At 35.4% G+C, this 26,497-nt stretch overlaps 1 protein-coding gene across 1 annotated transcript in view; it reads left to right on the top strand.

The window, feature by feature from the left end:
* Positions 1-62: 62 nt before the first annotated feature.
* The window catches only part of SLCO1C1 (solute carrier organic anion transporter family member 1C1), a 73,259-nt gene continuing 46,824 nt past the window's right edge, over positions 63-26,497 (top strand). Inside the window, exons 1-6 of the mRNA XM_045873782.3 lie at positions 63-8,580; positions 8,837-8,929; positions 10,441-10,507; positions 14,964-15,118; positions 15,661-15,802; positions 24,091-24,223. Coding sequence (XP_045729738.1) covers positions 14,990-15,118; positions 15,661-15,802; positions 24,091-24,223 — 404 coding nt within the window. The 5' untranslated portion in view covers positions 63-8,580; positions 8,837-8,929; positions 10,441-10,507; positions 14,964-14,989. The remainder of the gene's footprint in view (positions 8,581-8,836; positions 8,930-10,440; positions 10,508-14,963; positions 15,119-15,660; positions 15,803-24,090; positions 24,224-26,497) is intronic.

Here is a 26,497-nt window from a genome sequence, read left to right as displayed (position 1 = left end):
CAGAGTTTTGTAAACTTTTGTAGTCTGGGGTAAATCAAGATTCTCCTTATTCTAGAGATTATCAGCTCCTGCACGTGGAAAGAAAATATCAATAAAATTTCAAATGCTAATAGCTCAACTCCAGACCATTGAGAGCTAAAATATCTATATAGTTTGAATCCAAACTGAGTTTCCTTTGTTCACCTTTTCTCCTAACAAGCAACAAAATACCTTATGATCATTGTTCTAGGTCATTCATTTCTCTCATGATTTTTCCATGAAAGAAAACTGAATTTGCCGATATTGTCAGTCTGTTTCTAATCTGTTCAACAGAATTCCACTTTAAGATTAGGAAACCAAGTAGCCATTTTAGATGAGGAGCATTCCAAAATTAAATTACTTGTAGAACTTCTAATCAGAGCAAATTATGCAAGTTTTAGGTCCTATATTCATATCAGGTTGTTCCTCTAGAAAATATTCAAATTCTTATAGCAAGTTTGGGATAAATTAACTAGACTATAAGCACTGAGTTAATGAAACTGCAAACAGAGCATTGAATAACTTAACTTGAGGTTTTGCATGGTATTTATCATGTTTAGCACTGATGATCCATGGTCAGAGAACAAGAACAGGGTTTTCAGTCTCCATGATGCACCATGGATGGTAGGGCATTTGTGTATCACCACCCATTTCATTTGTTAAAATGATGCTGCTTTTCCCTTACCTAATGGTGCTTTTACCTCACCTGAAGTGTTCTTTACGTTCATACTATAAAACCATTCTAACAGCAGGTTAACAATGGTGACACAAAAGAATTGGGCATTTTGTTGCAAAATACATTTGGAGATCCAAAACTGAACATTAAAGCTTTATTATTTGGTGGAACTCAGTGTTCACATCCGCAGATTCAAAAAGACTGATCCTCCATTAACTGTTTAAGTGCAGTAAGACCGTAAACTACGTGGACTTATATAGAGATGAAAAACAAAATTGGTTTTTGGTATATGCTTCAGGTTCTAAAAAGAGCCTGAATTTCCTATCTAAGGGCAGCTAGTTCTTCTCCATATTATACTTCTGAGGTTGATTGCCTTGACAGGCATTGGTATTCATGGATTTCTGCTTCCCTGAGGAGTGGTGGAACAGAGAAGAGAAGTCAAGCCGACGCCTTCTTGATAAGAACTACTGAACATGTCCATGTTCAGAAAGGTTTCTTCATTGCTTCACATCAAGAAGTGGTTCTTTGATCATGCAAATAATTCAATCAAAAAATGCTTCAAAGAGAGTAATATTAAAACATCCTATGTAAGTACTATCAAGAATGTTTAAATTTGATTAAGCTTTTGAGCCAAAGCTGTTTAAAAAATTGTTTTTTTTAATTATTTGACTAAAACAAAACTTGCAAAATGGCATTCCATGGTATAGAGATGTTAAATATATTGATATAATCAGAACTATTGTGTAACAGAAAACTGGAAAGAGTATTTAGTTCTTTTTCTAAGGTATGTCATGCCTCAGGGAGCAAATGCTTTATGGAGGGTCCAAGAAATACATGAAATAGATAAAAATAAATTTAGTCCCAATAGTTTAATTAGATCAAGTGTACAAATTATAGCCCGAGTTCTTCTGGGTTTTCCCAAGAAAAAGAAATGTATTATCCAGCAATTTATCATGGATTAGGTTGTTTTTAAAATAAGTGGTCTATTAATGTAGATTATATTTTACTAAATTGTAACACACTGAAAATGCCAAATACTTATCTTCATTACTAAGAAAATCACATCTTATTAATCTTGACTTTCACAGATGAAGCACTGACCAGGCAATAATCCACACCCACTGCTTCATCTACCAAGACTGACCAAATGGTAGGTTGGAATTTGGAATTCATTAATAGAAAAGAAATTTTTTAAAAAACGATTTTAAAACTTTACTGCCTTAACTAAAATTTCAGTGTCAGAAGTACTTCTTTCAAATGAAACAAATTGTAGCAGGATGGTCTCCCTTCCCTCTTAAAAAAATCAAAAACAAAAACACACAAAAAAACCAAAGTCAAACTTATAGGAGAAAAGTGGGGCTTCTCTTTAATTTTATTTCCCTAACTCAAAATAGTAAAGCAAAAGGAATCAGAACTTCTCTGCCACAATAAGGAGAAAGAACGCCTTTCACCCCAAGTTCTAACTCGCCATGCCTGGTTTCATTGTGCAGCCCGTGGTATTAAAAAAAAAAAAAAAAAAAAAACGGAGGGGAGAGCTATGGTTTGGGAGTGAACACTACATAAAATGTGAAGGATCACCCCGGGATACCCCTCCATCTTTGTGACAAACCAGTTTAGTTATCAGTTACTCTGGAGTAAAGGGACTTAATGGATCCATATTTCAACCCTGACTTCCTTTATTACACTCAGCACTTACACATGTTTTGGAATGTGAATTAGCCCTTGGAGCTTGGAAACTGCTGCTTGAGTACCTTTTGAAGGGAAGGAATTTTTTTTTTTATACTAGTAATTTTACTCCCTATATTATAGCAAAATATTTGGATGATTTAATGCAAAATTAAAAGTAATTGTTTAGAGATGTTTTATTTGTGTATATAACTTGTTGGTTGTTAGAATTTTCCATCAGTCTTCTTTTAAAAGTTAACTGATTATTTTTATGGCTCAAGCAACTCCTATCATATTTTGTTTTAGCTAGTTATAAGCATAAAGCAGTACTACAGTGTTGCTATCTTTAAATGATAACCCTAACATACCTGTATATTACTTGTTAGTGGGGTTTATTGGCCTGACTTTTAGTATATACTTGTTCATTGTTGTTTTTTAAAATCACTATTTTTTAATACTCTGTGAAATATTTGCATGGGATTTTCACCATATTATGTTTTGCTTAACTGGTGGTTTTGTTTGTGTTTTCCATTTTTGAGTATCACTTTACTTCTTGATACATTCTCACCGAAGAATACATACCCTTTTTGTTCCAACAAGGACAGTTTGTTAGTTGATGAGCACTGGAAATAAATATCACTGAACCCACCCACCCCCTGATATTTCTTCCTGAGGATTTTTATCATGCAAATCACAAAATGAAAATTGGTGCTTTTATAAATGTTCTGAAACTTTCAGAACAAATAAATGAAACAAATAATGAAAATGAGAATCTCCCTGGGTTTCTATAATGCTATTAGGATGTGCAACTGAAAGAACTGTAATTTGAATCTAGAATATTTTTGGTTTGAGTTAATTTGGTTAATTTGATTTGGTTTTTGGTGTTAAAATGGGTTTCTTATTCCCGATGGAACAGTTGTTCTGATTGTCATTATTTTTTCCTTTTCCTGACCGAAAACCCAAAAAACAAAACAAAACAAAAAACTGCCATTGGAAAGTTTAAATTAGCATGTCCCAAATATTTGACTTCTTGAGTACTTGCAAACCAAATTTAGTATTCCTAAAAAGCAATATTTTCAAAGAAGTACCAACCAAAGTAACAGTATAGGGGATGTCATTTGCACATGACAGTTTTTAACAAGGTAATTCTTACCACTTCTCAATTGAATATGTTTATTAATAACTTTCCAAATTTATCAACTTACAGAAACCCAAAAGTGAAGCATTGGACTTAAGTGATCATTTTGCAACTGAAATAAATCTTTTCCTTTCACCTGTACCTTGCACTTAATATATGCAGCAATACTTCATATCTTCCTATCTTAATTATTTAAGTAATTTATTTAATTGCTGATAAGTATTTTGTAAAAAGCAAAATTGTACAGAAAAAATATTAGATAAGTTGTACTTATTTTTATTGTTTATTAGCTTAGACACTACAGTGACACTCCTTGTTTGCCAGAATTACTGGAAGTGCCTCTTGATTTTATAGATTTTATATATGTATATATATTTACATATATATTATATATATAAAAATATTACAGTAAACATATACTCAAAATCATTAGAATTGTGTCACAGGTGAACAGTGTGGATGTTACAATGTGAAAAGAGGGTATAATATAAATACAATTCTGTGGTATTATGTTTGATGTAGTTATTTGTACAGTTCAAGTCCTCCATCCAGTTTTGAAGGCATCCTTACCTCTTATTTCCAAATGCAGCGGCTTGTGCCCAGACTATGCATGCTGTAGTGAGCCATCCATTGGCCTGCCTACGATTCCTAAGGACTCATGGGGGCTTCTATTCTCATGCTCGCATTCCCTTCCCGATCACTGATGAATTCTTAGGTGCGTTAATCTTCATCTCTCTGTAGCTAAGCTGCGTTCTTTAATCAAATAGTCAACACCATAACCAAGATCCTTGGATCTCTGGCATTTAGCCTCAGAATCCTATAAAAGAAGCAGTTCAGCCCTTTATCCTATAAATAGGACAATTTATCCTATAAAGATTGTCTGTCGATGCCCAATACATGGGATATTTGGTTGTAAAGACTCAGAATTATTTTTGTTCCACGTATTTGAAAGCTTTCAAAGACTTTGAAGGATTCAAGACACTCAGAGTGTTTTAATTAACTCAGACATGGAGTCCTCAGAAACAAAAGCAAAATGTGATTTCCACCCAAAGTTCTCGAGGATTAATTCTTGAAGCTTACACATACAGATTTCCCCTTTACCTATTAGACAAAATCCCTGCTCCTATGTTTGGTGTATTCATAGCTTTCTTCCCTCTGGTCCAAAACTATCCCCTACCAAATAACTAACCATCTATCATTTATATTTCTATGTCTTGGGCAAATTATATCAGTGGAGTATATACACAAACTGTATACTCATATTTTCTTTCTTCCTTTGTGTACACACACACTCTTCCAACCACAGACAGCACAAAGGAGCAAGACTGACAATATATTCTCGAGATGTGAATCTTATCCCTCGCCCAGGGCTATCCTCTTACAGTGATGCTATGGTCCTCAGTGGAAGGAAGGCAACATCTGGCTATTCCTGACTGATCCTTCATCTCCTTCCTGCAATTAGGTGCAGTCAAACTTGTTTTAGGTAAGGAAAAGTTAATTCACATGGTAGGGTAAGAGAGGTGATGATATGTATCTTTCCAATGGATCCTGAGATTCAGGCCAGAGCAAAGGGATGGCAGTAGAAAGCCTCCTAGATCAATTCAGTGTGTCCTGGCTCAGCTCTACAGATCACCTCTATGCCTGCTAAACCATATGAGGTGGAGCTTGGGATATGGATGCACCCTAACCAATGAAAAGAAAAAAGAAAGAAAATCAGTTCTTAAATAATTAGAAAATCTTCCACTTGTTAGGATAAATTTAAGCTTCTTTAATCCTGAAGCTACTTCATGTCCTGATCATTCCTTCTGACATCATTGCTGGCTTAGGAAAGGAGCCCAAGGTCCACTTCTGCTGAAATCTGTCAGATTTGAAGAACTGTCCAGCTGCCCATGCTGTCTGGGATCTTTTGGCCTCTTGGGACCAGTCAGAGCTGGATGGGTATGTGTTTGTGTGTGTGGTGGGGTTGGGGGGAGCATATCGCTTCATACTTTGTCGTTAGCACTCAGGAGGTACAACGGCTCCTTGCTCTATTGTCAATTTGACTGACTTTTCCCTGCCAGATGCTAAGGGTGAATTCATAGAAGGCCTAGTCTTCAGAGACTTCGAAGTAGTTAACGATGATGTATTCGTTTTCTATTTCTGCTGTAATAAATTACCACAAACTTGGTGACTTCAAACAATGCAAACCTATTCGCTCACAGCTCAGCCAGGTGGAAGTCCAAACGGACTTGGCTGGACTCTGCTTCTGGTCTCTCACAAGATTGAAATCAGATGTTTGCCATCTTCCCTGAAGTCTCTAGAATCCGCTTCTGAACTCGCTTAGGTTGTTGGCAGAATGGAGTTCCTTGGGTTAGAGGACTGAGGCCCCTATTCCTTGCTGGCTGGCCCCTGGGAACCTTTCTCAGCTTCTTCAGGCCATTTCCTTTCTCCAGGCATTGTTTTGTTCACCAGTCCCATCTTTAAACCGGCAATGTCACATGATTCCTTCTTAGACTGTAAGACTTTCTCACTTCTGCTACATCCTTTCTGTCTCCAGCTAGAGAATGGCCTCTGCTTTTAAAGGCTCTTATGATTATATTGGGCCCAAAGAATCCAAAACGATCTCCCTACTTTAAGATCTTGAATTACATTTTGAAAAGTCTCTCTTGCCATGTAACTTAACATATTTACAATTTTCTGGGGATGATGGGGTGGACATCTTTGGGGGCTATAATTCTGTCTTACACAAATTATGAGTAGGATAAGGAACACAGTGAAGATAAAGAAGGCATATGGGCCACACAGTTATTCTACATAATGGAAGCTCATGCCTACAATGATATTGAGGGGAAGGTATAGAGATTTCTCATATACACCCTGCTCCCATACACTCAGCCTCCCTCATTATCAATATCCCTATCAGAGTGGTATAGTTGTTACCACTTATGAACTATTTATGAACACATCATAAATCACCCAAAGTCCATTATTTACCTTAGGGTTTACTCTTGGTGGTGTACATTCTAAGGGTTTGGACAAATGTATCATGACATGTATTCATCATTATGGTATCATATAGGGTATTTTCATTGCCTTAAAAAATCCTCTGTGCTCTGCCTATTCATCACCCCCAGCCCTAACCGTTGACCACCACTGGTCTTTCACTGTCTCCATAGTTTTATCTTTTCCAGAACGTCCTAGAGTTGGAAACATACAGTATGTAATGTAGCCTTTTCAGATTAGTTTCTCTCACTTAGTAATTTGCATTTAAAGTTCCTCCATGTTGGGGTGCCTGGGTGGCACAGTTGGTTAAGCATCTGACTCTTGGCTTCAGCTCAGGTCATGATCTCAGGGTACTGACATCCAGTCCTGCATCGGGCTCCACGCTCAGTGAGGAATCTGCTTGAGATTCCTCTCCCTCTGCCCCTCCCACTTGTGCTTGTGCTGTCTCTCTAAAATAAATAAATATTTTAAAAAATAAATAAATTTCCTTCATGTCTTTTCATGGCTGATTTCTTTTTAGTATGGAATTATATTCCACTGTCTGGATGGACCACTGTTTGTTTATTTACTTGCTAAAGGACATCGTGATTGCTTCCAAGTTTCAGCATTCCAAGCTGCTATAAACATCTGTGTACAGGTTTTTGAGTAGACATACGTTTTCAACTCCTTTGGGTAAATACCAGGAAGTGTGATTGCTGGATCATATGAGAAGAATATGCTTAGTTTTATAAAAAACCACCAAACCCTCTTCCGAAGTGTGTGTACCATTTTACATTCCCACCAGCAATGAGTTTCTAGGCCTTTTCAGTGCAGAGATCTGGGATATGTATTACTCAGACTGAAAACTCCTAGTTCCAACATGGAACTACAAAGTTTTTCTTAACCTCATTCAACTTAAATTATAAATGACACTTTAAGTGATAAGCCTGGATGAGGTCATAAGGGAGTAAGTGTAGGTAGAGCAAAGAAGATATTCCAAGGACTGAACTGTGCAGTGCTGTGACAATGGATATTAACAGAAAATGACCACTGAGGCAGGAGGAAAAGTAAGGGAGTGTGGGGTTCCAAAAACTGGGTGAAAAAAATGGGTCAAAGAAAAGGGCACAATCAGTGGTACACAATTCTGCTAATAGATCAATTAAAATGAAGCCTGGAAATTGATCACTGGACTTATTAATGTGAAGGTCTTTGATATTATTGACAAAAGCAGTTGTGGTAGAATGGTGGGAGCAAAAAACAGAACTGGTGAGACAAGAAATGGAGAAGAGGAATTTTAGCTAAGGAGTACAGATGAAAGTGTAGTCTTAGAAACATGGACCATACATCCATAGGAATAGAAAGAAGACAAATAATATGAATACACATGCAGGTGGGGAGTAAATGTGGTGAGAGCAGAATACAGTATTTCTTTCCTGATTTTTAGAATTTCATCAGTGAGTTCCCTAAGCAAGGTCATCAGTTGATAATGAAAGTTGGGGGGAAGAAAAGTTTGAGGAAATCATTCAGGAGAAAGGGAAAGTGATTAGGTTATTAAAAGGTATATTTAACAATGCCTCTAAGACCCAATGAGGTTAGAGGTCATGAGTTTAAGATAAGCCCTGAGGGCATGTTAGTGAGTTTTTCTTCAAGTATTGAAAATAGTTGGATGTAAACACAGAGTAGACAGGAAGTTGAATTAGCCCAGCTATGGTTTGCCAAGGAAGAACAACAAATTAACCAATGGACAAGGGAATGCACCATTGCGTTATAGAAGTGAGTGATCAAAAAAATTGCATGAAACTCAGGTAAGGAGAGAAAAGACAATATGAATGTTCTGGGTTAAATTGTGCCCCCCCCCCCCAAAAAAATGTTGAAATCCTAGCCCCCTGTATCAGTGAATGTGACCTTATTTGGAAATAGGATCTTTGTAGATGTGATCAAGTTAAGATGAGGTCACTGGAATGGGTCCTAATAAACTATGACTGGTGTCCTTTTAAGAACAGGAGAAGACAGAGACACACAAGAGAAGATGGTCATGTGACAATAGAGGCAGAGACTGAAACGATAAATCTACAAGCCAAGCAATGCCCACAATTATCAGCAAGCGCTGAAGGTAGAAGAGGTAAGGAAGGATCCCTGTAGGTTTCAGAGGGAGCATGGCTTTGCTGACACCTTGAGTTTGGACTTCTAGCCTCCAGAACTGAGATAATAAAGTTCTGCTGCTTTAAGCCACCCAGGTTGTGATACTTTGTTATTGCAGCCCTGGGAAACTCGTTCATTTATGGTTAATTACTCACCACAATGGTGGAGTTGAGTGGTTTTGATAGAGATTATGTGGTCGGCAAAACCTAAAATATTTACTCTTTGGCCCTTTGCAGGAAAAGTTTGCTGACCTGTGGTCTACAGTATGGAAGTAGGATACAGTCCAATGCAGGGGCTATATACGTGAGAAGCTCTGACTATTATGTAAAGTAAGTATTATGTACATTCAAAACTGTAACATGAACTGTGGACTCAAGCGGTCAGAAGAGGAACCATGATAGAGAGTGAACTTGAGCAAATTGGGGGTAGGCCAAATTACACTCTCAGGGGAGAACTGCATTTCTCGGTGAGGATAGTAAACACTGTTTCCCCTTAAATGTACCAATGGCCACCTGTTAGACGCACTAAAAAGTGTAAGACCTATTGTGATGCTTGCTCACTAGCAAAGGCCGGTTTGATTGCTAAAATAAAATATTTGGTCTTTCAGAGTCTGAATGCACCATTGCTTCTTTGTAAGATTTATTATTTTCTTTTTATTTTCCTTGTATCCTTTTTTTCTTTTAGTAGTAAGATGTGCTTATAATCATATTTGATTATTGGTTAATGATCCTTACCATTGTGTGAACTGAAATTATACATGTAATGATGATACTTTCCAGTCATTTGGTGCTTTGTTATTTGAAATATACTTTTGAGTACATCATATCATTAAATCTTTAAAACAACCCTATGAATGTGTTTTGTTTTGATTTTAATAAAAATTCTGCTTTATGAAGTTGAGATTCAGTAAAGTTTAGTGACCAGGCCAGAGTCACAGCCATTTAGGAATATGGTGGATCTTGGGTAATACTGGTAGCAAATTCATTTATTCCTATAAACCAAATGCAAGCTAATACTGCTCAGAATCTCCTAAAATGGTACTCTTGGGAAAAGAATTTATTATAATTGTAGAATTTTTAAGCGCAAGGAGTTCTCTCTCCTTGGAATTTAGATAGAATAAACAAGTGGATGCCAAAAATTCAGTGTTTTTCTTTTTTTCTATTAGACCATTATAAATTGGATATGAGCAACTGATCATGTGTCTGAGAATTGACCCTTTCTAGAGAGAACTCTGCAGAGCCTTGATCCTGACCTGGTACACGCAGTCCCTAAGATTCTAGAATCCCAACGAGAAAAGAAACCACGCAGAGATTTAGCCTACGAGCCTTTTTTTTTTTTTAAACAGAAGGATCCCAGTGATGTCCTCAAGGAGCAGCTGGCTTAAAAACTTTTTGGAAGGAGAAGGAGGGATCTTTGTTACAAACTTCCGCCCCTCCTCCTGCTTCTGTTCCCTTCCCCTCTGCCCCCTGCAGAGTTGTGTTTCTGGGAATCAGCAAGTAAGATCACAAGTGGTCTTTTCTCCTTTCACTCTCTCTCATACAGAAAGCTTTATCACGTGTGGCCTTAAACTTGCAGCAAATTGCAAAGAAATGGCTCAAAAGCTTCAGCTCTCTCTGTGCCCTGGGAGCTGAGATGCACGTCAGTGGCTTTTCTGCAGACTGCCAGAGAAAAGAGGCTAGGAGGAAAGAGGAAAGAGTCGAAATTGCCCAGGGGTGAGACCATGCCCTTCCTCTTTTCTTTCCCCTAATTTGCTCTGTCTGTGTCCATCCAGGCTCTCCTCACCTGGCAAAACTGCTCAGAGCTGCTGTAGAATTCACCCCAGTTTTCTCTTTCACTGTAGGGAGTGGGGTCCAGCCCCTCGCTGAGCACATTGGGAGGAATTGGCTGTCTTTGATCTCCACCTCCAGGTAAGATTTAGTTCTCTGCTTTCCGGTTTTGTGACTATCACGTCCGATTCTCATAGGAGAGAGGCTAATCAGCCCTTCAGTTCTGCACAGCACTCGTCTTATCCATACCCACCGTCAAAGTTGTTGTGGCCCTTGTTAGGTTAAAGGACCCTGGTTAAAGTCAGATCAACTCAGATCTGGGTTCAAATTTTGACTCTCATAACTTACTAGTTGGGTAGTTCTTGACCAGTCTGAGTTGTATCATTTTCTATAAAATGGGGATTCTGATGCTTACCTTGTTGAGTTGTTTTAAGGATTAGCAAAAGGTATATCATTCACCTGGCACAGAAATAGTACTTATTCAATCTGAATCTGACACAGTTAGTTGTATGGGGTGGGGCGGGGGAGGGAGGCAGGGTTCAGCTTTCTTAACACACACTCCTTGTTCACAAGTACCATGAGATTACTTGGTGCCCAGAAGACAAGCTAGTGCAGAGGTTTTCCTCGCGTGGGTGTGGATGACTAAGAGAAGAGGGTGGCTGCTTTCTGACTTGCTCTCTGTCAGTCTTTAAGGTTTGACTGTGGATGGAATCTATGTCACAGGATCACGGACAAGAGGTTCAGGGCATCTGCATGATCCAGTTACAACCTTCCTAGGCTGTCTGTGCTCTTTAAAGACTGGGAGATTGATTTTGAAACCCATATGAACAGAGAATTCAATTTTTTTTTTTTTTTTTAGAGAAATAGAGAAAAACTGGTTGGCTTCTTTTTCCATGGCCTCCAGCATAAGATACACTCTTACCCAGGCTGTTGGATGAAAACTTTGCCATAACTCTTTTCCTGGTGGAATCTGTTCAAGTGGTGGGAGAACAGTTAAGGATTTGCCAAATGCAAATCCTTCTCAATAACTGTGTGCTCTTGCTCTACTTCTGAAACTGCAAATGAATGGGGGGAGAGAGAGAGAATCTGGAAGATCTTTCCATTCAAGTCTTTGAGCTCTCCTTCCCCTTCTTTTCACAGAGGAATGAAAAGCTCAATGCTCATAAACATAGCCTCCTTGAAACATATTATCCTTGAGATGATATGCAAATTAGCCATCAAGATGAAATTCTATTTTCAGTAAAAATCTGCAGTGTCAGTGTTTTAAGCTGAATGCTGTTTTGCCCTAACACAACATCATCTAGGATGATGATAGTTCTCTTATTTTTGTTATCACTTCTGGATTCTAGGTAGAGTGATTTTTGTATGATCACCTCCAAGTATAAGAGACAATGTGTCTCAAGTTTTTCATATTGTTTTCAACATGATTGTTTTTCTCTTTAGCATTAGCATTCTGGTTGTCACCCTTCGAATCTTTTAAAGATACATTTAGTGTAGTGATAGTATATTTAATTATTAAAGAATTAATTTGCATGTTTTTGTCCACTGGCTTTTTATTATGATTGGCCAGAAATAATATATTGAACCCCTGAAATAGTAGGTCAGTTTGAATGGTATTTAAATTTTTTCTCGTATATATTTCTAGCTTGGTGATATGTTTATACCTTTAATATTTAAAATATTTTTATATGTTCATTATAGAAAAATGAGAAAATATAGACACACAAAACATTTTTGAAAACATTATCTGCATTGTCACCAACCAGGAATAATGTGTTAACCTTTTCTTTAAAGACTTTCTGGGGCACCTGGGTGGCTCAGATGGTTAAGCGTCTGCCTTCGGCTCAGGTCATGATCCCAGGGTTCTGGTATCGAGCCCCGCATCGGGCTCCCTGCTTGGCGGGAAGCCTGCTTCTCCCTCTCCCTCTCCTCCTGCTTGTGTTCCCTCTCTCACTGTGTATCTCTCTGTCAAATAAGTAAATAAAATCTTAAAAAAAAAAAAAAAGACTTTCTGAAACTTTGTTTCTATGCATATACACATGTGAAAATGTGTGCTTCTTTTATAAAATAGAGTATTATATATATTGTTTTATACCATAGATTTAAAAAATCAGCTCTATAATAAACATAGTCTATATAGCTATATTTACTTCTTTTTTACTAATTTCTAATGGCTTCAAAAGATTTCATTGCATGAATAAGACCATAATTTGTTAGACATTTAGGTCATTTAGTTGTTTTGACTTATTATTATTATTTATTATTATTATTAGCAGTGGGTCTCTAGCAGTTTAATTAAAGGTACTCAGTAGTCTTTTAGTTAGAAACCTATTTAACATTGCATAACCCAGTGTTTCTCAAACTCCCTTTTCATTGTTCTGACAAAATATTGTTCTGGACAACTAGTTTCAGTGACTCAGTGAATGTACAACGTTGGCCATAGGTATTAGAGAGATGGTAAAGAAGAATTTCTACGTCCTTAGTTTCTTAGAATTTGTTTTTTTAAAAATCAGGAATGGATGTTGAATTTTATCACCTGATGTTTTGCATCTGAGATTTTATTATTTTTTACTTCGAATTCCTTTTTTTTTCCAGCTTTACTGAGATGTGATTGACAAATAAAGATTATATAAATTCATGTCACACAATGTGATGTTTTGATATACCTCTATAACATGTTGAATTTTTAATGTGATGATTTAGGTGAATAAAGTTCCTAATATTAATTGTTACATTTTAAACTAGATCTTAGTTCAAGAATATAAATTCATTTGGATTTGCTAGTATTTTATTTAAAATTTTAGCATCTCTAAATTTCATATGAAGTGTTTTTCTTATACTATCTTAATGAGATTTTGTTATCAAAATAATTGTGACTTTTTAAAATGAATAGAGATTTTTATCATGTTTCAGTTACCTACTATTTTCTCCTTGAAGGATATCCCTTGATAAAGCACTCCTGTTACATCATCTATCATTACTAGTTTTGTTTAGGGGATCATTTTAAGAGTATTTTTGTTAATGTCTTCCTTGGCTATTTTTCTCTTCTGGTCTGTATTAATACAGGTAATTAATATTTGCTAGAAAACTATCTATTTGGTTGAGACTTTAAAGTTATTTCTATATATTGTGCATAATTTTTATGTTTTATACTTTTAAACATCTGTGTTTAGAGCTCACTAATATTATATTCTGTGTCTTTGTCTTTTGATCTCGCTTAGCATTTTCTGCTCTTTGCTTACTTTAGTTCTTTGGTTTTTAACTTTTTTCTATTTCATTTGACTCTCTTTTGCCCATTTTTTAAAAGTTAAATTTATGTATCAAATAATCTAAAAATCAAATAATCTAAAAAAAATTTTTTTTTTTTAAACAGGCCCTTGCTATACCCTTCTCAACTCATTTGCTACTCCCTGGAGGAATCTCCTCCACTTTTAATTGTTCAGGTCTTTCTTTTGATATTTAGTTAAATATTTCAAAATAAATTGATTTTTCAGTTTTGAGAAATTATCTATGAATTCAAACTGTGAAGGATGAGGTTTAGTAAACACAGAATAAGAATTACATAAAGTCAAAAAAAAAGGATTACATAAAGTCAAGGCAGATAGGCAGAATAAGCCTAAGTTACTACCACAGTACATTAAATTTTACTCGTAATGTTATTCCTTTAATTAGTGTGATAAAAATATAGGAGATTTCTATTAACATGCAAATGTATCATTTGATAAATATTAGGGTGATCCAGAAGTTATTTTGTTTTCTAATCTCTTCACTTACATTACTTTTTCAGGCAGGCACTGAGCCATGCAAAACCCTAAAGAAGTAGGCCATGGGACATGTAAATACTGATATGAATAGGGAGAAAATAGGTTTAGAGTATGTGGATCTGTCCAGGGCTTGGTAAGGATGGGCGGATGGGAAATTAAACATAGGAAGGGAGGCCATCTTTCCTACTTCAAGGCAGGTTAAAGTAATTTTTGCCTGAATTAAATGTAAGTCTGTGGCACAAATCGTGCTGCTTCCATATCTGTCAAACTAAAATGATACATAAATTGGTCCTCTTCTTTTTTTGCCATAATTTATACCTTTCTTTGGATGCTGCACACCTATAGGAATTGCAGTGTGCTACAGGGATCTACAATGGGCATCAGTCTTTTCTACCCATTCTGTTAGGATAGATTTAAAGGCTTTAATGACAATTTTCATGAATCAATATTCAAATGTTTGAATTCCTCTTCCTTTCCTGCTTGCTTCTAGTTTAAGCTGGCAAGACCACAAAGTTAGCAAAATTCTGCCTCATTATTTATTCCAAAAGCAACATTTAAACTTATTCTTTGCCATAATGAGGTTTAAGCTGTAGGGATTGGAAAGAATGCTGGCTAGAGAGTCCCCATAGCTGGATTAGTTAATCAAATATACTGGTCAATTTTAATTGAAAAACTTTGCCAACTTACTGTGGTAAAATAAGGTAGCTTCACATCAGATCATGTCCCCAGCATCATGATCTACTGTGAAATAAAAACATTATTTAATAAATGGTGGATTCAAATTAATTTTTGTTTTTGTTTTTATTTTTTACTTTTGAAATCAACTTCGACAGGATCAGAGTCAAGGAATATTTTCATAATGGACACTTCATCCAAAGAAAATATCCAGTTATTCTGCAAAAGTTCAATGCAACCTGTCGGGCGATCTTCCTTTAGAACAGAATATTCTTCCTCAAAGGAGAAACAACGATGCTGTGGTAAACTGAAGGTAACAAACAATTAAATGGTAAACAAACAACCATAAGTAGTGAACAAAAGAGTAACAAAGAATTAGGTGGGAGGAAAAAAACACGAATTAGGTGGAAGCTATGTTGTTGACTCTCCATCCAGATATGTGCTATGCAATTTCATAATTCATATTTCTGTGTAATTACATATTTCCCATATGTAGCTAGAAGCAAGAATTTTTTTCCCTTTTTAAAAAGTGAACTTAGGTGCAATTTATTAAAACTACACTTTACCAGACAGTGAAATCCATCTCTCCCTACCATGTAGGTTAAATTCGTAAATATTACTCCCTGGACTCATTTGAATGCACCTCTTAAACTGAAATAAGAGAGGAAAGAAACTAACATTTATTCAATTTTTACCATGTACCAGATATTATGCTAAGTATAGTTATAATATTTAATCCATAAAACATCCATATCATTCCCATTTTATAAATGAAAATTTTGACTTTATTTAGTTAAGTTTCCACTTGTGTGTCAAGCTGGAGTCAGATTAAGTGTGACTTGTCCTATTTTCCAGGTATTTTTGGGTGCCTTGTCTTTCGTCTACTTTGCCAAAGCATTGGCAGAAGGCTACCTGAAGAGCACCATCACTCAGATAGAGAGAAGGTTTGATATCCCTTCTTCAGTGGTGGGAGTTATTGATGGTAGTTTTGAAATTGGTAGGTATTGCTGATGCCTGGTTTTACTTTTACATGTCTTCTAGGCATGACTAAATGACATCCTTGCTGCATTCTCTTGTCTGTTAGGATCAGAGTCTATCTGTAAATTCTTGTTGAGACAGAATTTGCTAGGACCTTATGTTAACAGTAGAGGCAATTTGTTCTTCCCAAGCAACCAACAATAAATTTCCTGCCCCAGGTGTTCAACACTATATGATTCACACAATTTAGAGTTTCCAATCAGAGTGAGAGACTTTCTTGGAGGAGAGGGTGAGGTGCTATTAGGATTTTAAGTTAGAAGTATTTAGGAAGTGTTGTTACAAGAAGAGTCCTATATCCTGACAGCCCTGTGATTCAAAATTTGGAAGAATTCAGATGGGTTCTACAAATATTTATTGTAATAATTTAAGAAGTGAAACCATAAAAGGGGTTTCTGCCCAGAGGTCAACACAGAAGAGAAAGAAATCCTATTAACGAGAACAGTAGAGCAAGGCAGGCAAGAAAAATTCTACTCTCACATGTCTTTGGGTAGCAGTTGACTATAGACTTCCTCTTGGCACTTGAAAAGACCAAGTGATTTTAGTTACTGTTTTGGAAGTACTTTAAGGAGTGTAATCCCAGGTACAACTTCCTGATTTGATAAACCAGAAGGCTTTAATTCTTCACCGAAGTAAACAGAATGGTAGCCTCTGGGGTCCTTACTACCTGTTGGGACTCAAATATATGCTTTACTATATATAGTAAAATCTCTAATGACTCCAGGTTCAGCTCACTTAAACTTTCAGAAAAGTGAAGAAATATTTTTCAACTCTGCAACAATGACTTTTTAAATACATACTGTATATTTTCAGTTCTTACCCTGAATATCACAGAAAGAATGAAAAGAATGAATAGGTAACCTTTTACATTTAGGGTTTTCTTCCCAAATCCATCTGTCAGCATCCTACTAAAATGGGATTACTTAGCTCAGTGCTAATCAAATGTTAATGTGCATACAAACAACTGGGCCATCTTGAAAAAATGCAGGTGCTCATTCTTTTAGGAAGGGGAATAAGACTGCCTTTTTACAGGCTCTCCTATGATGTGATGCTGTTAAGTAAATGGGCCATATTTTGTGCAGCAAGTTTCTAAAGCATCTGGTCATATCACTCCCTTGTGTAAATTCCCTAGATAGGCCTTGATAATTGATGTATTCCTTGATGCCTCTCCTATCTATAGCCCTAAACTGAATGAAGGTAAACTGAATCAAGGTAAGAGTGACACACTGAATCACAGGAAGAAACCAGTATGAAGAGGCAGCTGTTACAGATTGAAAGATTAAATCACATAGAAAGAAGAAGACATGAGCAGATAGAAAATTATATATCAAGTGATACTTTAATTATGGCTCACTCTAGATTATGGTATAAAAACATTTTAGAGCCAAAGTCTTACAATATGGTCCAAATTTTTCTTGGGTCCCCACGTCCTGATGCAACTTGAGAGAGTCTATATTCGATAGAGAGTACTAATATTTCACAGGAAGTGACAAAGGATCTTGAGAATAAATTCATTCTTCCAGACCATTCCAAAGATGAAAGTTATTTATTGAATTAGATACAATAAAATGTATCTAATTCAATAAATAAAAGTGGGTTTCCTGACCATAATCTTAAACTACTCCTTTTGCTTCCTTCCTTCCAGGATTCTGGACCCACTCCCACCTTTGTCTCTAGCTCTCCTTTCTTCTTTTTTGTAGAACAATTTCATTTATCCTCTGATATCATTTGGCATTATTATCTCATGTCCACATACTGGACACTCCATTTTTTTCCCAAGTATTTTTTCATAACAAAGTCTTTCTCCAACAACAACAGAGCTGCTAAGAAAATAAAAAAAAAGTTTTCTATATCATGACCTCCTAATATTTCCAAATATTCTCTTTCAAATACTTTCCCATATATTCTTTTTTTTTTTAAGATTTTATTTATTTATTTGAGAGAGGGAGAATGAGAGAAAGCACATGAGAGGGGTTAGGGTCAGAAGGAGAAGCAGACTCCCTGCTGAGCAGGGAGCCCGATGTGGGACTCGATCCTGGGACTCCAGGATCATGACCTGAGCTGAAGGCAGTCGCTTAACCAACTGAGCCACCCAGGCACCCCTTTCCCATATATTCTTATAAATATTGAAAAGTTTTGCTTTTCACATTCTAGTATTTAATCAACTTCATACAGATTTTATAAAAACTTTGTTTTTTAAAAAAATACATTATATGTTAAAAAAAAAAAGAAGATAGCAGGAATGGAAGGATGAAAGGGGGGAAATCGGAGGGAGAGACAAACCAGGAGAGACTATGGACTCTGAAAAACAAACTGAGGGTTCTAGAGGGGAGGGGGGTGGGATGATGGGTTAGCCTGGTGATGGGTATTAAAGAGGGCATGTTCTGCATGGAGCACTGGGTGTTATACACAAACAATGAATCATGGAACACTACATCAAAAACTAATGATGTAATGTATGGTGATTAACATAACAATAATAAAAATATTAATGACAAAAAAACTTTGTTTTTTAGAGTAATTTTGTGTTCACAGCAAAATTGAGTGAAAGTTACAGAGATTTTTCATATATACCCTACTCCCACAAATGCAAAGCCTCTCTCATTATCAACATCCCTCACCAGAGTGGGACATTTGTTACAGCTGATGGACCTACAATAACATTATTGTCATTCAGAGTCCATAGTTAATATTAAGGTTCACTCTTTGTGTTGTATATTCTATGAGATTGAACAAATATATAATGGTATGTATCCATTACTACAGTATCATGCAAACTACTTTCACTGCCCTAAAAATCCCTCTGCTCTGCCTATTCATCCAAACTTTCCCCTAGCCCTGGCATCCACTGATGCTTTTAATGTCTCCATAGTTTCGCCTTTTTCAGAATGTTGTATAGTTGGAATCATACAGTATGTAGCCTTTTCAGATTGGCTTCTTTCACTTAGTAATATGCATTTGGGGTTCCTGCGTGTCTTTTCATAGCTGGATAGCTTATTTCTTTTTAGTGCCAGATAATAATCCATTTTCTGGATAGGCCTTCATTTACTTATCCATTCATCCACTGAAGGACATCTTGATTGTTTCAGTGTTGGCAATTATGAATAAAACTGCTATAAAATCCCTGTTCAGGTTTTTGTGTGGACATATTTTCATTTTCACCTCATTTGTGTAAATACCAAGGAGCATAACTGCTGGATCATATGGGAAAAATATGTTTAGTTTTGTAAGAAACTGCTAAATTGTTTCCCAAAGTGTTTGTACGATTTTGCATTCCCATTAGCAATGAATGAGCTTCTTTTTGCTCCATGCCCTCACCAGCATTTAGTATTTTGGATTTTGGCCATTCTAATAAGTATGTAGTGGTGTCTCATTGTCATTTCAATTTGCGGTACCCTCATGTCATATGATTTTGAACGTCTTTTCATATGCTTATCTGCCACCTGTTTATCTTTTTTGGTGACCTGTTAAGTTATTTGGCCTATTTTTAAATCTCATTGTTTGTGTTCTTATTGTTGAGTTTTAAGTGTTCTTTGTATATTTTTGATAACTGTCCTTTATCTGATATGACTTATGCAAATATTTTCTCTCAGTCTGTGGCTTTCTTTTCATTCTTTTGACAGTATCTGTCACAGAAAAGAAATTTTTAATTTTAATGAAGTCCAGCTTATCCAATTATTTTTTGGTCACTGATTCTGCTTTTGGTATTGCATCTAAAAAGTCATCACCAAACCTAAGGTCATCTAGGTTTTCTCCTAAGTTATCTTCTAGAAGTGTTACAGTTTTGCATTTTAAATTTAGGTCTGTGATCTCTTTGCCTTTATTTTTGTGAAGAGTGTAAGGTCCGTGTCTAACTTCATTTTTTTTTGCATGAGGATGTCCAGTTGTTCCAGCACCATTTGTTGAAAAGATTATGTTTGCTCTATCTTATTACATTTGCTCCTTTGTCAAAGATCAGTTAACTATATTTAAGTAGGTCTGTTTCTGGGCTATAAATTCTATTCCATTGATCTATTTGTCTATTCTTTCACCACTGTTATACTGTCTTGATTAATGTGGCTTTACAGTATGTCTTGAAGTTCGGTAATGTCGATCCTTTAACTTTGTTTTTCTTCAGTATTGTGTTGATTATTCTGGGTCTTTTGCCTCTCCAGTTTGTCAGCTTAGAAACCATTTTGTCAGTATCCACAACATAATTTCCTGTGATTTTGGCTGAGACTGCATTGAATCTATAGAACAAGTTGGATAGAACTGGCATCTTGACAATACTGTCTTCCTATTCATGAACATGGAATGTATCTCCATTTATCTAGTTTTTCTTTGATTTCTTTCATCAGAGTTTTATAGTTTCTCTCATGTAGATCTTGTACATATTTTATTAGATTTATACCTAAATATATCATTTTGGGGGATGATAAAGTAAATGCTTTTTCAATTCCATTTGTTCATTGCTGGCATGTAGAAAAGCAGTTTACTTTTGTATATTAACCTTGCATCTTGCAACATACTATAATCATTTATTAGTTTCAGGAGTTCCTTTGTCAGTTCTTTTGGATTTTTTATATAGATGATCATATCTTCTGGGAGCAAAGACAGTTTTATTTTTTCCTTCCCAGACTGTGTACTTTTACTTGTTTTTCTTGTCCTATTATATTTAGTAGAACTCCCAGTACAATGAAAAGTAATGGAGAGAGGGGACATTCTTACTTTGTACCTGATCTTAGTAGGAAGCTTTGAGTTTATCATCATTAAGTATGATGTTAACTGTATGTTTTTGTAGAAGTTCTTTAACAAGTTGAGGAAATTTGTCTCTCTTCTGCATTTACTGAGTTTTTATCATGAATGGTTGTTGGATTTTGGTCAAATGCTTTTTCTACATCTATTGATATGAGCATGTGATTTTTCTTCTTTGGCCTGTTGATGTGCTGGATTATATTAATTAATTTTCTAATGTTTAACTGGCCTTGTATACCTGGGATAAACCCCACTTGGTCATGGTGTCTAATTCTATATATTGTTGAATATGACTTAATATTTTGTTGAGGATTTTTACACCTGTGTTCATGAGAGATATTGATTTATAGGGATTTTTTTTGTCTGGTTTTGGTATTAGGGTAATGCTGGCCTCATAGAAATGATTTAGAAAATTTCCCCTCTGCTTCTGTTTTTCAAAAAAGATTATAGAGAATTGGTATAATTTCTTCATTAACTGCTGGGTCAAATTCACCAGTGAATATTTCTGGGCCTGGTGCTTTCTGTTTTAGAAGGCTACTGATTATTGGTTCAACTTCTATAATAGATATAGGCCTGTTCATATTGTCTATTAATTCTTAGATTTGGCAGATTGTGTCTTTTAAGTAGTTGGTCCATTTTATTTAGGTTATCAGATTTGTAAGCATAGAGATGTTCATAGTACTCCTTTATTATCCTTTTTATGTCCATAAAATTTATAGTGATGTCTCCCCTTTCATTTCTGGTATTAGTAATTAGTATCTTCTCTCTTTTTTTTTTTCTTTTCTTTCTTGGTGAGCATGACTAGAGGCTTATTGATTTCATTGATCTTTTCAAAGAATCACCTTTGGTTTTGCTGATTTTCTCTTCTGAGTTTCTGTTTTCAATTTCATTTATTTCTGCTCTAATTTTATTATGTCTTTTCTTCTACCTACTTTAGATTTAATTGGCTCTTCTTTTTCTGGTTTCCTGGGTAGAAACTTAGATAACTGATTTTAGATTTTTCTTCTTTCCTAATATATGTATTCAATGAAATGAATTTCCCTCTAATCATTGCTTTTACAGTAATAGTTTTTTTTTGTTACAATTCCTATTTAGTAATTCCTGGAATATTGGAACAATATTAATATCTAATGTTATCTGTATGCAGCAACCTTGCTGAATTTGTGTTAATTTTTTTTTTAATTTGAGTATAGTTGACACAAAATGTTACATTAGTTTCAGGTGTACAACTTAGTGATTTGATAAGTTTATAATTTATGCTATGTTCACCACAAGTGTAGTTACCATCTCTTCCATCACATCACTATTACAGTATCATTAACTGTATTCCTTATGCTGTGCCTTTTATTCCCATGACTTATTCATTCCATAATTTGGTAGCCTGTATCTCCCTCTCTCCTTCACGCATTTTGCCCAACCATTCCTACCTTCTGGCAACCTTCAGTTTGTTCTCTGTATTTAAAGTTCTGATTCTGCTTTTTTTTATTCATTTGTTTTTTTAAAATTCAACTTATAAGTGGAATCATATGGTATTTGTCTTTCTCAGTCTAACTTATTTCACTTACAGGTTTACCCATGTTGTCCCAAGTGGCATGATCTCATCCCTTTTTATGGCTGCATAATATTCCTCTGTGTGTGGTGGGGGGGCGTGCATGCACATGTGTATGTACACACCTCCTCTTTGTTATCTGTTCATTTATGATAATAGAATTGATTTTTGATATCCAATTTAATTTTTTAAAGATTATCATCACCATTAATTTTCTATGTGTATCTTCTGAGAACTCAGAAGGGATACTAAGTAAAGAAAGAAAAAACTCTATAGATATCACAGACACTGAAGTGGTATTATGTGGTCTTTGGCATACCCACTAATGTAACACAGAAACAGCCTGAAACATGAGTCTTTTATTGTGAGGTGTTGGTGGTGTGCAAGTTGGGCAGGGTAGGTGATGTTGGTTGCAGGGATACATTATAAACTGAAGGTCAGCTTTCACTGTATTTTATTAATTGTGACACATTAACAAAAGTATAGACATAATTGTCAATGTAATATACAAAATTTCTTCTAAATGCTTAAATATCAAATGAAAAATCTCATATTCAAGGTTTTTTTTTCCTTGTGAAAATTAAAAGAAGCTTAATTCTTTCTGGAACCATAAAATCTAGAGCCACTATGCAAGCTAATTTTCTCGCTGTCATTATTGTCCTCAAGGCTATAAAAATTGCTGCTCTTTTTGCACTTGACTAAAGCTGGCAATGTGAACAAACAGTAGTAAATTAGATGATTGCTTACAGATGTAAGCAAACATACTCTTGCTAGAAAATTAGAAACATTGAAGAGAGCTTCAAAGCAACACTACCCATCAGCCATCACAGTCAATTGCTGGGGAGTTGCTAAGTTCTTACTCTACCTAGCACTGCAGTTTTTAAAAACTTCCAAATGCAAAGAGCTGAAACTTTAAAAGCCCTTTGAAATCTAAGATCCTAAACAATGTTTATCAAAGCATGTTCCTGGAACCATCTCCATCAGCACATTTGAGCTTACAAATGCAGATTTCTTGACCTACCCCTAGATCCATGGAATGAGAAACTGTTGGGAGCTTCCAAGATTTTAAAACTTTTAAGGTTTCTGTTTTCCTCACCACCTTCTTCCAGTATTTTTGTATACAGCAAAATATGAGGATGTTTTCCCTAAAGCACATTTAGTCACTCATCACCATCACCGACTAAAAGTAATTTATCATATGCTTCTCTAGAGACTTTTTATAAAAATGTAATTTCCACCTTCAAAAAAATTTCTTCAATTATTCTTTTAAAAGATGGGTACATTTTATAGAATTTTTGTATTTCATAAATTTGGATTATAAGTAAACATTGAGATTATATAACTGGTATATTCCTGAAGTTTGCTTATGTGAAGTAATTTTTACCTCTGTTTTGAGTCTTTTTGTAAAAAGCATGTAACAAATTGTATTTTAGTATTAATATGAATTTCATAATTTGATTTAATAAAGTGAGGTATAGTTGTGTTTGCTTTTCTTTTTCTATGAGGAATATCTGCTAAAACAAGAATATTGTAACGTATGTTTCAAGAGCAAATGGGAAACTGATAAAAACTTTAATAGAAAATATTAATGAATGAAGAAAGTAATAAAGTTCACTTCAAAATCACTAAGGAAAACTTAAGAGAGCAATAAAGGAACCCTTCTACAATTTGATTTACTTATAAAACACTTTAAAAGGACAAATAATTAGGGTGGATGAAATTGAGGTAGTAGTGTTCATAATTAAGGTATTTTGATAAATGGATAATTGAAGTAATGAGTATGCAGACAATTTCAACAGTCATCTTAGATTAAAGCAAAGAAAGACAAAGGATGGGAAAGATGGTAGGGAGACAGTTTAGTTACAACAAAACATTGCCAGACCTGCTATAGACATTCGTTAATTTAGTTATGCTGATGACTTTTTCTAAGTTATCTAACTGATGAACATTTTATTCTTCACCCCAAGGGAATCTCTTAGTTATAATGTTTGTAAGCTACTTTGGAGCCAAACTTCACAGGCCAAAAATAATCGGAACAGGGTGCCTAATCATGGGAGTTGGAACAATGCTCATTGGATTGCCTCAGTTCTTCATGCAGCAGTAAGTCTAAAGCAATTATCTTTTCTTGCTTTCACCAACTGTATTCCTCCCTTTTTATAATTGCAATTAATTATTTAAATTTAAGAAAATGACACACAGCTTAAAGTGTAATAATTATATCTCATTTTTGCTACATCTCCTTTGGGTAAAATTTCAGAATACTTACACTTTTACTTATAATTCAATAATCTATAAAAATTGTTTTGATAGGCTATTGTCGATGTCAGCAAAAATTAAAGGGAAATTTTCACTAGATGTTTTCCTTCAAATAATTTATCTGTGGTGGTAAAATAAGTAAGAAATTAACATTGTGGTAAATATCAAATGGATGTCAAATGGGTAATGAATGAATGCTACTGACAATGTGCTGGATAACTTGACTGGCAGATTATTGACTTAAGGATATATTATCAATTCAAATAGATATTCAGTGTCCACATACCATCTCATAGAATTTTCTCAATAGAAGTAGGGTGTGTGTATTCTTTAACCCTAAAGTCTATTTTTGGTACTTCTGCTAATACTTTTGTTAGTATTTGCATACAACTTCAGTAGTTCCGAAGGTTTTCATCATTATTATATCATTTTACCTTTACCTGTGAGGTAGAAGAGCATTGTTTATCTTTTTATTTCAGAGAGTGGTGACTTTCTCAAGGTTATTATAGAACTGGAATCCTAAAACAGGTATTCTGACTTCTTCATGCATATTCATGTTGCCTTCCTTGTCCATGGTTACCTGTTGCCAGCTGAGAGAAGTGACTACCTAGAGGTTTTGAAGCAAGAAAATTGTAAAAATTATATATCAAATCATATTTTGCTTATTGCCCACTCCAGATCATTACATCATGACATTTTAGAGCTGGAGAGACATCAGTATGATATGGTCCAAACTTTTTTTTGGAATCCCAAGTTACTTATATAGACAGATTTTTACCTCCGTGGTCAATCTATAAAGGTAGTACACAGAATCCTCTGTGTGGGATCTTTTCTACCTATTTGGATGGTTTCCCTGGCCCCTTTATTTTTACTTGGAGAGAGATTTTAGAACTTCTGCCTGCTCTTTGGATGCCTATCCCACCTCCTTTCCACAGGACAAAAGTTTTCCTTAGATCACTGAGGTTCTGCAGAGGTGCTGTACAGAGCCAATGGATAAGGAGGAGGCAAAGGAGAAGGCTGAGGACTGAGGAAATGGGTCTTCACTCTGCCTAATCCCTGCTTGATCAAGAGCCGTGCTGCTATTATCTGTTCTAGTCACTGAGCCCTCATGCAACAGTTTGCTCAGTGAGGTAAAAAGAATTCCATTACTAAAAAAATTAGCATCTGAAAGTAGTTGCAGAGGATAAATAAATCCTTGACTCTTGGCATAACTCATTCTGCAGTGGATCAATAGCTTTTCTATATGACCTTGGGCGTGTTATTTAACCTTTCTAGGCCTCAGTTGATGCATCCTAAAGATAGGTATTATAGGTATTAAAAATAATACCTAGCTTATAATAGCATTGCATATATTAAATGACACAGCTAAAATGCTTACACAGTTTCCTGATATAACTAGTAGCTGTGTCATTATTGTTAAGTTTTGCTATCAGTCCTCCTTAGATAATTAAGCCACCTGGTTTTAACCAGAGACCAGCCATGGTTTGTCTTAAAGGTGTTGCATTCAGATTAATAATTTTGTTACTTCAAGTTAATGACAAATATAAAATACTAGTACAAGAAAATCAGAAGACCAGACAGGCAGCCGGGTTAGGGCTATCAAGGATGCCAAAGAGTCAAAGACAGATTCTTATATACTACCTTTATATATGTTTAAATTGTATTTGTTTATTCATTATTTAGTGTCTGTCATTCTCCTGGAACTGTGCCATGTAATGGGGCTAGTTTTGTGGGAAAAAATTGAAATAAACAAAAATATATATGTACAGTTCTTTACCTATAAAATTTACTGTCTACTGAGGATTACTGTAATAACTTCTTTTCAACTTTTCATAGCATGAACTGGGGACTTGTCCAAAATGTCTTTTTGATTTCTGAAAGACTACTATACTCTGTCTGCCTAGAAGAAATACGTTTAATGTCCAACAAAACATAATATTTACCATGGATATCAATTATTGAGGGCCTACCCCCAACTGTGTTTAGCTTTATATGTGTTAGCTCATCTGATTCATGAATTTAACAAATACATATTGGTCATTGTTCTAGGTAATGGGGATAGAGGGGAGACAAAAATCTCTGCTCTCGTGGATCTTATGGGGAGGAGACAGATAATAA

The sequence above is a fragment of the Mirounga angustirostris genome, unplaced genomic scaffold, assembly GCF_029215605.1.
Source record: "Mirounga angustirostris isolate CCGP_5_RB_7025 unplaced genomic scaffold, mMirAng1.0.hap1 SCAF_5, whole genome shotgun sequence".
Lineage (NCBI taxonomy): Eukaryota > Metazoa > Chordata > Mammalia > Carnivora > Phocidae > Mirounga > Mirounga angustirostris.
Note: the sequence above shows the minus strand (reverse complement) of the source record. Positions and strands in the feature narration are given on the sequence as shown.